Consider the following 13,209-nt stretch of genomic DNA (forward strand, 5'->3'; position numbering starts at 1 on the left):
GGGTTAATAAATTAAACTTTAAATAAAGATTTGTGCCGTAATGTGTTAATGTTGTAATTTATTTTTGATCAAATCGGTTTTAGAGTGTCAGATTCTGATAAACTACCAGTTATGTTTTTTTAATATGACATCATACTTATGAAAGCATGATGTCATATTTAATATGTCATCGTCTCATTAATCAGCAAAATGTTTGGATCAAAAAACATTAAATAAAGAATATAAAACATCAAACAAAAGGTTCATCATCTTTTATTTTTATTTTCATCACAAAAACAAAGTCAGATGTTCAGTTTAATTTTCTTGTTAATTTGTCATTCTGACAATGTGACAATTAAAAAAGCTGTTTTAGAAAATACCCAAACTGTTGTGTAATAAAGTGAAGTAATAAAGATTCTCTGCCTCAGCAACAGGAAGTTGATTCCTCTGCAGCCTCAGCACTCTTGTTATGACCCTGAACAGGAAACTCAGATCAGAACATGATGGGTGACGTGTGACTGGAACACTAAACTGAGATTAAAGGAAATACTCACATCTGATTGGTCCAACAGTGACTGGAAGCTGATTGGCTGCTGTGGCGGACCGAGCGCGTCGCCTGGAACAGTTCTAAAGGGAATAAATCAAAACTTTATTAATACACAAAAATACACAGAAAAACAAGAAATAGAGACACAAGATGACTTAAACACCACAAAAAGCGACAAAAACGTAAGTTAAATAAGTTAAATACATAATCAGTTTACTACTTTCATTGAATTTGGGTGTTTTAGTTAATTTTATAGCATTTGAAGAAAAAACTATTGATAAAAGAACTTTGAAAAAAGCTTTAAAAATTTCGAAAAAAGTGTCAAATATAATAAAAAAAAAGCTTTAAACATTTGGGGGAAAAAAACACAAAAACCTCAGAAGGCTCAGAAAAGGGTCAACAAATGTTAAAAAAAGTGACAAAAACATTGTGAAGAAAAAGAAAAAGTGTTGAAAAAGTCGACCAAAACGTTGATAACTTGAGTTTTGCGTGTGTATGTGTGTGTGTGTGTGTGTGTGTGTGTGTGTGTGTGTGTGTGTGTGTGTGTGTGTATGTGTGTGTGTGTGTGTGTGTGTGTGCGTGTGTGCGTGTCTGTCTGTGTATGTGTGTGTGTCTGTGTGTGTGTGTGTGTGTGTGTGTGTATGTGTGTGTGTGTGTGTGTGTGTGTGTGTGTGTGTGTGTGTGTGTGTGTGTGTAGGCCTTCTTCAGGGCAGGTGTGTTGAGCACTCACAGGGCTGCAGGGGGCGCTGTCCCGGTCACACAGGCTGATCCGGCAGTGCAGATAAACGTCCTTATACGTCTCGTGGTAGAGGAAGAGCAGCGCCGAGAAGCGAGCTCGCTGCGACACACCGCTTTCCGCCACCTTCACCTGGCGACGGTCAACTGGACACCTGGTGGGAGAGCCAATCACAAAGTAGCTCATGTTCTGCTCACATGTGTGCAATAACAAATAGTCTAAGAGTTTGTTTGTTCCAGCATCATTCTGATCTATATTTATGTTCCCACAGCCCTATGTTCCCACAACCCTATGTTCCCACAACCCTATGTTCCCACAGCCCTATGTTCCCACAACCCTATGTTCCCACAGCCCTATGTTCCCACAACCCTATGGTCCCACAGCCCTATGTTCCCACAACCCTATGTTCCCACAACCCTATGTTCCCACAACCCTATGTTCCCACAACCCTATGGTCCCACAGCCAGGGTTCTAAATTAGCACCGTTTACCAGCCAAATGCTGGTGAAATATGCAAGTGGCTGGTAGATTTGCTTCACTCACCAGCCAAAAAACCCAATGGTAATCTATTGAATGGCTGGTAATATTTGAACATTCATTAGCCATTTGGCTGGTAGACAAAAATATTAATTTTGAAGCCTGCCCACAGCCCTATGTTCCCACAACCCTATGTTCCCACAACCCTATGTTCCCACAGCCCTATGTTCCCACAGCCCTATGTTCCCACAGCTCTATGTTCCCACAGCCCTATGTTCCCACAACCCTATGTTCCCACAACCCTATGTTCCCACAGCCCTATGTTCCCACAGCCCTATGTTCCCACAGCCCTATGTTCCCACAACCCTATGTTCCCACAACCCTATGTTCCCACAGCCCTATGTTCCCACAGCCCATAGGTGGGACCATAGGGCTGTGGGAACACTAGGCTGTAAGCACGCTCTCAATAATCTAAATTCCTTTTCTGTTGATCGAAGAATCGATGAGTCATTAATCAACAAGTTGTTGCTACTCTGTTAAAGGTCCCTAAATATTAAAGTCAGAGTGAGCTGAGTTGTGATGAATCTGGTCACCTGTTCTGGATCAGGTCGTATATGGCAGGATCATCGGCGCTGGACGAGTTTGTGACGTAGCAGTGCTCCAGAAGGAGCACGTAGTGGTTGTTGTCGTAGTTTTCCACGGAGACGCCGACGTGCAGGGCGGCGCCCAGTGGCAGGCTGACCGGGCCAGCGGGGAACGGCTCGCTGTAGTCCGGTCTCTTGTACAGAGTCATCTGCGCCCTGGTGGGGTCACCTGAACCCACCAAGCCGACTCTACGACCGCAGAAAGACGAGACAAGTTAAGAGAAGACACACAGGTGAACTGAAGTAACAACACTCGACTCTCACAACATAGACTATGAAACTGAATCCCTTCATATCATCTTAAATTACCAATACTTTACCCAGTGATAATGATAAAATTAAGGTATTCTAATTGGATTTTAAGGGTTTCCATAAAGTGTAACTCTCGCCAAAATGCAACCTGAATATGGTGAATATACCTGAGTCAAAACTTTCGTTTAAAAGCATATTTAGGATGGAAACACTACTTGGGTACCAAAACTCGGTGCCAATAGGGCACCGGTGCCGACGTAAACGATAGTGGCGAGACCGAATAATAATAATAATATTTTTGTGTCTGACTTTACACTACACTCAAAGGAGGTAAGGTTAGCCTACCGTTAGCTAGCAGCTGGATTAAACACATTAAAAAATGCTGACAGTTAAACAGTGTAAAGTGTAACTGTATTTCACTGTAGAGGATTCCAACACCGGGACCTAACAGTCTGTAGCTGCCATCGTGGGAACAACAACACAGACGGTGCGTTCACTTGAAACAAGTGGAGTCGTGGTGCATTCAAAGTTGTTGTAAATACCCTTTTCCCATCTGGTGCTTGTTTTTGTTGTTCAACAGCAATTCACTGATGAAAAAAGTTATTGTTATAAGTTGTAGTTATTACATTATTATTAAATCATTACATTTTTGACCATATGGCCTTAGCAATAAACAAGCCATTCTTCAATGTCACAGACTGTTGTTTAGTACCTTTATTTTTTTAACTTCCTTAAAAAGTATCGGTTCAGGCACCAGCACCATTTTAAAAGTATCGTTTTAGCACAGGTATCGGAAGAAACCCAAACGATACCCAACCCTACTTTTAAGATTGACCGTATGGTTGTTTGTGGGTCAAATGGCCTTTTGAATGGGAGTGCTAGGGGAACTACTCTGATAGCATCAAAATCACTATTTTTAACACTAAGAAGGTTCGACACAACATGAGACTTTGCTCCAAGTATCACCAGGGGCTCTACACATGAACCCAGCATTGAGAACATTGTTTGTGTTCATGGTTTACTAAAGATAAAGGTTTTAACAACTCACTGTAGCAGTTGTTGTTTAGGCTTGCGGTCCATCTTGCCAGTCAAAAAGAGTCGATCTCTGAATGCAACGTAACAGAGAGGAGAGTTAAGATGGACCGTAACAGAGAGGAGAGTTAAGATGAAACGTAACAGAGAGGAGAGTTAAGATGCAACGTAACAGAGAGGAGAGTAAAGATGGACCGTAACAGAGAAGAGAGTTAAGATGGACCGTAACAGAGAGGAGAGTTAAGATGCAACGTAACAGAGAGGAGAGTTAAGATGGAAAGCTCCTAAAGCTTAGTTCCATATAAATGCACAAATAATTTGTTGTTTTTTTGTTAGTGAAAAACAATATTGACCTTTTAGTTGAAAAATGAGCCTCATATAATAATGACATGTCTACCTATGGAGTCCATTCATTCACATTCAGAGATTGACTCTTTTTGACTGACAAGATGGTGGCAAGTGTAAACAACAACCCATAAAGTGAGTTCTTAAAACATTTATTTTTAGTAAACTCTGTGAACACAAACAATGTTCTCAATGCTGAGTTCATGTGTAGAGCGCTCCTGGTGGATACTTGAAAAAGCCTCATGGTTGTGTGAGTCCTTCTCATGTTTTAAAAATAGTGATTGTGATGCTACCGCAGTATTCGTACGCCTCCAAGCTGCTATTCAAAAGGCATAGTCCCAAAACCCTAATAGGGTCTATTTTATAAACTGTGAACGGGCCAAACTATGCCTATTGCTTTATAACAAAAGCTTGACATCGAGTACATTCACAAAAAACACCCTAGTTTGCATTTTGGGGAGAGTTACGATTTAATGGATTCGCGTATGAAGACATTTTAAAGTATTATCTGCAGTTTCAAAGCTTTTTAAGGAGAAAAACAAAAGTTCTAATTGACGATATGACTCACGGCAGCTGGTATCGAATGGCGGCTCCGAGGCTGGTGATGTCATTGAGCGGGAAGACGCAGGAGAACGGGAAGCTCATCGGGATGGAGAGCGAGTCGTTGGACCAATCAGACGGGTACACAAACAAAATGTTGGAGTACGTAATGTGGGAGCCATTTGTCTGCAACAAATAAAAACAGATTAAAGTCAACATGATGAAATCAGTGAAAAACTACTTAATCTGATTTGTTCTGACAACAAGATAAAGGGCCCTATTAAAACGATGCACGCGTGAAGCGCCTGGCGCTGGTGTGTTTAGGGCGTGTACGAATCCACTTTTACTAGTTTGATGGCGGAAAAAAGGGTCCGTGTGCATGGTTCAAAAGGGTTGGACTTAGTGTCTTCATTAATCAGAGGTGTGTTTTGGGCGTAACATGCAATCAACCAATCAGAGATCATCTCCCATTCATCAACCAATCAGAGATCATCTCCCATTCATCAACCAATCAGAGATCATCTCCCATTCCCTTTAAAAGCCAGGCGCGTTTGGACCTTGGAGCATTGCTGTTATGATGGAGGATTTGCACCGTAATATTTATATTTGTATTCTTCTGTGTGTGTGTGTGTGTGTGTGTGTGTGTGTGTGTGTGTGTGTGTGTGTGTGTATGTGTGTGTGTATGTGTTTGTGTGTGTGTGTAACAAGCATAGTGTGCGCGCGTTGTGCACGAGCCTTGGAGCATTTTACTAATGCTCTGTTAAAATAACAATGAAATGCTGCGTTATTGACTTTAGACCAGGTTTATGTTGGTCAATGGTGCCATCACTTCCCGCTGCCTCACGATAGCAATACGCCCAGAATGCAGCTGAACACACCTCCCTGTAAGACCAGCACGCCCAGAATGCCCCTGAACACACCTCCCTGTAAGACCAGCACACCCATGGGCCACCGATGGGCGCAGGTGCATTTGATATTTAAACAACATGGGCGCTGCACGGGAAATTGACAACTGCTTCGGTCTTAAACTAGCAAAGACACTTGCGTCGGGCTTTGCACTGCGCCAAGCGCAAGATAGGACCCAAAATGTCTGAAAACAGCTAAACGCTAACAACAGATGCTATCATGCGGATGTTTAGCAGCTGTAGTGTTTATCACCATCTTAGATCAGAAACAGCTGAAACAGAGAGAATAGCATAAAGAAACATATTGTTGATCTGTAACTGCTGGATGTGGAAGTAGGCAGTTGTTTGCTTACAAGTTAGGCAAGGCAAGGCAAGGCAGCTTTATTTGTATAGCACATTTCAGCAACAGGGTAATTCAAAGTGCTTTACATAAAACATTAAAGAGCAGTTAAAAACAATTGAAAACAATTTAAAAACATTAATAAACAAATTAAAAACATTAAAAGACAAGAATAAAATTGATAGTGCAGTATAAGAATAAAAGTTACAGTGCAGTATAAGAAATTAAAGTTAATAGATTATTTAAAGAAAAGCAACATCAAAAAGATAGGTCTTTAGCTTAGATTTAAAAGAACTGAGAGTTGCAGCGGACCTGCAGGTTTCTGGGAGTTTGTTCCAGATATGTGGAGCATAAAAACTGAACGCTGCTTCCCCTGTTTAGTTCTGACTCTGGGTACAACAAGTAGACCTGTCCCAGACGACTGAGAGGTCTGGGTGCGTACAATGTAGTAGCAGATCAGAAATGTATTTTGGCCCTAAACCGTTTAGTGATTTATAAACCAGTAAAAGTATTTTGAAATCAATTCTTTGAGGCACTGGAAGCCAGTGTAGAGACTTCAGTACTGGAGTGATGTGATCCACTTTCTTGGTCTTAGTGAGGACTCGAGCAGCAGCGTTCTGAATCAGCTGCAGCTGTCTGATTGAGTTTTTGGGAAGACCTGTAAAGACTCCGTTACAGTAGTCAAGTCTACTGAAGATAAAAGCATGGACAAGTTTTTCCAGATCCTGCTGAGACATAAGTCCTTTAACCCTTGATATATTTTTAAGGTGATAATAGGCTGATTTTTTAATTATGTTAATGTGGCTTTTAAAATTCAGGTCTGAGTCCATGACTACACCAAGATTTCTGGCTTTGTCTGTTGTTTTTAACATTGTCGTTTGAAGCTGAGCGCTGACTTTCAATCGTTCCTCTTTTGCTCCAAAAACAACCACCTCCGTTTTTTCTTCATTTAATTTAAGAAAGTTCTGGCACATCCAGTCATTAATCTGTTCAATGCACATATTTAATTGTTGTATTGGGCTATAGTTCCCTGGTGATAAGGTTATGTAAATTTGGGTGTCATCCGCATAACTATGGTAACTTATTTTGTTGTTTTCCATAATCTGAGCCAGTGGAAGCATGTAGATGTTGAACAGAAGAGGCCCCAGAACTGAGCCTTGGGGAACTCTGCACGTCATATTTGTATGCTCAGATGTATAATTACCTACAGACACAAAGTAGTCCCTATTCTTTAAATAGGATTCAAACCACTTTAGTACTGAGCCAGAAAGACCAACCCAGTTTTCCAATCGGTCAAGCAATATGTCATGGTCTACTGTATCAAATGCAGCACTGAGATCAAGTAATACTAAGACTGAAATTTTGCCACTATCTGTGTTTAAGTGGATGTCATTAAAGACTTTAACAAGAGCCGTCTCAGTGCTGTGGTGTGGTCGAAAACCTGACTGGAAGGCATCAAAACTGTTGTTTAACGATAAGAAAAGGTTGAGTTGTTGACAAACCACTTTTTCTATGATTTTACTTTTAAAAATGGAAGGTTTGATATTGGCCTATAGTTGCTCATTAGTGTCGTGTCTAGATTGTTCTTTTTAGGAGTGGCTTGATGACTGCAGTTTTCAGGGCCTGTGGGAAGATACCTGAGAGCAGAGATGTGTTTACAATCTGTAGAAGATCTGAAGCCAAACAATTCAAAACATTTTTGAAAACAACCCGTTGGTAGAATATCAAGGCAACAGGAGGAGGTTTTCAGATGTTGTATAATGTCCTCCAGGTTTTAAGGTTGATTGTATGAAATTGTGTCATGTTGGAATTTGTTTTGCATGCACACTGTGACAACACATATCCTGTACTTGATATGGAAGCACTTACTGTTTGTCTAATTTTCTGAATTTTGTCTGTGAAGAAGGAGGCAAAGTCATTGCAAGCCTTGGTAGACAACAGTTCCGATGCTACTGGTACTGGAGGGTTAGTTAATCTATCAACAGTAGCAAACAAAGCACGTGAATTATTATTGTTTCTGGCAATAATGTCAGAGAAGAAGGACCGCCTGCTTTCTTAGTTCCAGATTATAAATGCGAAGTCTCTCTTTATAAGTGTTATAATGGACCTGGAGATCAGATTTTCGCCAACTGCGTTCAGCTTTTCGACACTCTCTTTTTTCTGTTCTCACAACTATAAAATTTCTCCATGGAGATCTTTTCTTACCAGAGACAGCTTTGATCTTAGTGGGAGCAATAGCATCAATAACATTCGTAATTTTACAGTTGAAATTATCTACAAGCTCAGTGACTGAGGCCCGAGTAAGGGTGGGTGTAGAGGAGAAAAGCTGAATGAATTTTTCACTGGTGTTTTCAGTGATATACCGTTTTCTGATTAACTTTGTTTGAACACTTTTTGGCACAGAGATAGTGCCGTTAAAGAAAACACAGGAATGAATCGGAGAGGCAACATCAGTCACCACAACCTTGGGAATGTTCAGACCCTTTGTGATAATCAAGTCCAGAGTGTGCCCCTTATTGTGCGTGGGCTGTGTCACATGCTGAGTCAGTCCATAGCTCTCAAAAACACAACACAGTTCTTTGGTCCCTCTGTCCTGGGGGTTGTCAACATGAATGTTAAAATCACCAGCAATAATTACACGGTCAAAGTTAATACAAATTATAGACAGCAGTTCAGTAAAGTCGTCAAAGAAGGATGCACAGTATTTAGGTGGCCTGTAGATATTTAGAAGTAGAGCTTGAGGGGAGGATCTTAGCTGAAGAGCCACATATTCAAAAGAAGCAAAATTTCCGTAAGATAATTGCGTACATTGAAATGAGTCATTAAACAAAATGGCGAACTCCACCTCCTTTCTTATTCACTCTATTCTCACTCATAAAACTAAAGTTGGGGGCTGACTCAATGAGAACAGCAGCACTGCTATTATGGTCCAACCAGGTTTCAGTTAAAAACATAAAATCAAGATTGTGCTTGATAATAAAATCATTGATTAAAAATGATTTACCCGCCAAAGACCTAAAGCGTTTAGTAGGGCTAGTGTTAGTGCGTTTTTCTTTTGGGACAGACTGTGGCTGACGAGGAATGGATGTTAAATTTGCAAAGTTTGCAGTTACGTGCTTATTCGCCATTCTTTTCTATTACCTATCACAACATAAATTGTGGAAGAACCCTATAGCACGGGCCCCAGGCTTGTCTTGGAAAGAGTCATGAGTGCTACTAGGCATGCAGCCTGGACCCGGCCCATATCAGTTAACGCTTGCTGCATTTTGCACACAAGCATCCTTATCAGTTTGGGGAGAAGGAGTTAGCTGCCGTCCTTGAGGGGGCAGAGGTGCCTGGCGTTTTACGATGGGAGAAGGAAGGGGGGCATACTTGGTTCCAGCATTCACCAGCTGCTTCATCTGGTCAGTGAACTCCAACATGGGGATGGGGGAAAGAGGGGAGAGCGACGTATCCTTAAAGAGGTCCTCAAAGCTGTCGTGGTTGTCCAAGGGGTTTGAGGAGTGTTGGACGGGTGAGAAGGGGTGTTGAGATTTCTCATCTCCGCTCTTTGGTCTCCCATGGTTAAATCTTTGCTCAGGTGGGGGCTGTGGTGGCTCACTGCCGCACTTTGTTGTGTCTTCCTCTTGTTTTGGTTCATCTTGTCTCGTGTCCTTGGCCAAGGGAGCAGATGTGTGGCGCAGAAAGTAAAGTAGGCTAGAGGTGAACAGCTTTACTCCTGACTTGTTAAGGAATAGTCCATCTGCTTTAAAAAGATGTCTGCAGAAAATGTTAAAATTGTCAATGAACTGCAGAGAATGGTTGTTGGTACATGCAGTTGAAAGCCATCTGTTCAGTGCCAACAGTCTGCCGACTCTCTCAGCTCCTCCTCTGACTGGGGCGGTATGGGTCACGAAAACATTGCATTTAGGGAGCTGACTACGTTCAGCAGATTCATAAAGTCACGATTCAGCACTTCAGACTCTTGCTTTACAACATCATTTGACCCTATATGCAGTATAATGTTCTTCACAGTTGGGTGTGCTGCTATGATATCCTGGATTCTTTGGTCCATGTCAGACACCATGTCTTTGGGAAGACAGAGTATTTTGGTGTTTTTACTGCTTTTATTTTCTTTCACAGCAGAGTCACCCACAATCAGAGTTTGGGGCCCAGTTGTTAGCTTTCCCTGTGCTTTTACTTTTTGGAATTGCTGCTCAATTCCCACTCCTCGCTGTGAACGATGAGACGTAATCCAGGTCATGTCCAGGGTCCTGCAGCAGAGGAGCAAATCTGTTCTTCACCTGCACACTCAGTTGTTGGGGAGGCATTTTGTTGCTGATTTTCCCTTTTGCAGCTGTCCACGACTGTGTCCTGCTAAGTACAGGGGTTGAAGAGGCGCTCTGCCTGGGTGGTAATGCAGGCCAGCCGGTCATATCACAAATCTCAGGGCGGGTGCTCTGCCCGTTAGTCGTCCTCCCATTTCCCAGGAAAATGATTTACTCTTAGGCTTTGCACCAAAAGAGTTCCAGGGAGGACTGCCACTTGTTGATTTATTATCCGTTCCACAGCCCTCTTGTTTCTTTGTGGTCTTGCTGGTGCTAGTTAGCCGTGTGTTAGCATGCTTTTGTCCATTGTTTTGGGTCACTGGTAAAGTGGTGTCATTTCCACATGATCTGTTCACTTCCACGTTTACTTCTAACCGGTAAATTTTGGTTTCCAGAACTGCAATCTTCTGAAGGAGTTTGTAGTAGTCCTCTATGGAGAAGGGTGGCATCTTGCTGCTAATTAGCTTTAGCTACAGTCACTTTAGGACAGGCTTAAGCTATTGGTAGGCCCCGCTCACGCAGAAAAATGTTCAAAAATGACAGTAGCCTACTATGTCTACAAAAAATGTATAGTCCAGTGATTTATAAGCGCACCAAGGAAGGATTCCAGTGGCGTACAAAGACATGAAACAGATTGACAAGCTTGTTAGCCATACATATACATATATTTATAAGCTGACAACGTGTCAGATGTTGTTTGAAAAGCTTGTTGCGTTGCCCATAAGTGGACAAAGAAATAAAATAATAATGCAGCTTGAACCAAACATAAAATATAGAGGACCTACAATTGAACCCTGAGGAACCTCATGAGTAATTATTGACTATTATCATCAATGGGATGATCATGTTTCTCTGTGTCTGCTGAATGTGGAAGCATTTGCTTGCTAACATTAGCCACAAGTTATAAGAAGATAATATATCTTTATAGATAGTCTTAACCAAACTCACCTCTACCACATTTCCACAGATACCCTGCCTTCGCTGCACCAGGTACCACATCGCCTCCTGCTGGTCGACCTGCTGCTGGCAGCGCGGGTCGATCAGGTGAGCGGAGGATGCGTTCAGCCCTCGTTCCTCCAACTGCCTCTTCTGGACTGTCAGACGCAGGTAATCCTGTCCACACACCAACTCCGGCTCTGGAAAACCAACAAGATGAAACACATTAGGCACAAGCATAGACAGTGAAATAAATGGACACGGCGACGCCGCAGACTTTGACGGAGACCAGTGAAGTCATTTTTCCGGTGCTGGCTGAGCGTTACTGAGCAGCCTCCAACTGAGTTTGAACATGTAGATGTGACTTGAGCAACCTGTCTGAAAGTTGTAAGTCTTCTGGTAGCTGTGCCAAGAGAAATCTCAATCATTCCCAATCTTACAAAGATGGAGAGCGTGAGTAGGAGCTGTCCATGAGCGTAGGAGCAGGAGCAAAACGTTGCTGAAATATTTTGTTCCAATGCTTTCATGGACTCTATGGGCTTCTCCCTTGACTGTATGATGCCTCCACGTCCCCCCAATTGTCTGCGAGCTTCTCCTGACTATACGGTAATTCTTCTGCGATGCGATTTAAATCTTAAATCTGACTATACTGATATTGCACTATTCCTTCCTTCTCCTCAAATTGTTATTGTATATTTCTTGAAAATTTGTAAATTCTACTGTATTATTATACTGTATACTTAAAGTGATGGTTCGGAGTAATTTCACCCTAGGGTCCTTTGCACCATGACCTCGAGCCAAACACCCCCCCAGAAGCTTTTTTCACCTGGGTCTAACATTGGACGAGTTAGCGTTATCAGCTGAATAGCTTAGTGCAGGGGCTAATGGATCCGAAGTGTCTCTTAACATTACCCCATTAATAATGCCCGAAATTATACCAAATGTCTACAGTAGTACAAATAGGTTATGCTCTCATAAAACGATGGATTGGAAAGTTTGTAAGTACACCAGAAGTTTATGTAAATAACACTTGCCTGCTGGCTTCTGCTCTCTGCTGTTGTTGTTGCTACAAATTACAACACCGAAAAGAGATGCAACAAAAATATTTATTAATTTAACTTATTTTTTAAAGTAAGTGCTGTAGAATAACTAGCAGGAGACAAGTTATAATTGAGGTAAGTTTGGAGACATTACCTTATTTAATCATTAAATTAATAAATATTTTTGTTGCATCTCTTTTCAGTGTTGTAATTTGTAGACGGCCCTAAGCACTCTTACTGCCCGGTCATGGTGCAAAGGACCCTAGGGTGAAATTATTCCGAACCATCACTTTAAAAGTATTTTGTTTTAATATTTCTTACTGTCCTTTCTGTTTTTTATATGTTAAGTGAGTGGTGTACTTTGAGAGTCAAATTCCTTGTTCGTTTACGTAAACCTGGCCAATAAAGTTGATTCTGACTCTGATTTGACATGAACTAAATGTCACTAACCAGAACAGATGACTCCAGCATCTTCACCATGGCCGCAGTTATGAGTGCCAAACCTTCGATGTCCACATTCTGATAACAAAGACTCGTTGCCTTTACAGGTAACATCATCCATCCAGATCTGTCCGGTGCCTTGTCCAAAGGAGGCAGAACTAGTTGCAGACTGGACGGGGCCACATCTCAGCTGTCGGCAGACCACCTTGGCGTCGTTTATATCCCAACCATCATCACACACTGTTCCCCACTGGTTGTTATGGAGGATCTCCACTCTACCGTTGCATGATGTGTTACCATTTACCAACCTCAGCCAAGGAGCTACACATTAAAACAGTGAAAAACAGAGTGACAGTGAACATATTGTCCCCACAGATACAGTTAAAGGGGAACTATGCAGTCTCTTTAGCTTAATTGACCTTAACTGAACAGCTTCGGAGTCATTGGAATGGTTATATGACTTTTTTCAAGGTGAATGGTGGTCGTCTCGCTCCCACCTGGTGCCTGTGAGCGGAAAAACCACCCTTGCAACTTTCAGCTGGCAAGCCGTCGGCCTCAGCGTCAGGAAGTATGGCATGATATCAGGTCTCACCATGTAATTAAATGCTTCACGGCACTGCACACATTCAGGAACCAGCTAGCTATAAGACCAAGGTAGCGTTGGAGTTTTTCACACTATCACTCATGAC

At 41.9% G+C, this 13,209-nt stretch overlaps 1 protein-coding gene across 2 annotated transcripts in view; it reads right to left on the bottom strand.

The window, feature by feature from the left end:
- Positions 1 to 236: 236 nt before the first annotated feature.
- LOC120568381 (deleted in malignant brain tumors 1 protein-like) overlaps positions 237 to 13,209 on the bottom strand; it is a 54,467-nt gene continuing 41,494 nt past the window's right edge. Inside the window, exons 3-10 of one of the 2 annotated variants that reach the window (XM_039815876.1) lie at positions 12,530 to 12,841; positions 11,052 to 11,239; positions 4,580 to 4,737; positions 3,683 to 3,739; positions 2,332 to 2,571; positions 1,257 to 1,416; positions 534 to 606; positions 237 to 454 (exon numbers count right to left, since the gene is read on the bottom strand). In XM_039815876.1, the coding sequence (XP_039671810.1) occupies positions 447 to 454; positions 534 to 606; positions 1,257 to 1,416; positions 2,332 to 2,571; positions 3,683 to 3,739; positions 4,580 to 4,737; positions 11,052 to 11,239; positions 12,530 to 12,841 (1,196 nt within the window). In that variant the 3' untranslated portion in view covers positions 237 to 446. The remainder of the gene's footprint in view (positions 455 to 533; positions 607 to 1,256; positions 1,417 to 2,331; positions 2,572 to 3,682; positions 3,740 to 4,579; positions 4,738 to 11,051; positions 11,240 to 12,529; positions 12,842 to 13,209) is intronic. The other variant, XM_039815875.1, reaches the window with a different exon arrangement.

The sequence above is a fragment of the Perca fluviatilis genome, chromosome 11 (genome assembly GCF_010015445.1).
Source record: "Perca fluviatilis chromosome 11, GENO_Pfluv_1.0, whole genome shotgun sequence".
NCBI classification, from domain to species: Eukaryota; Metazoa; Chordata; class Actinopteri; order Perciformes; family Percidae; genus Perca; species Perca fluviatilis.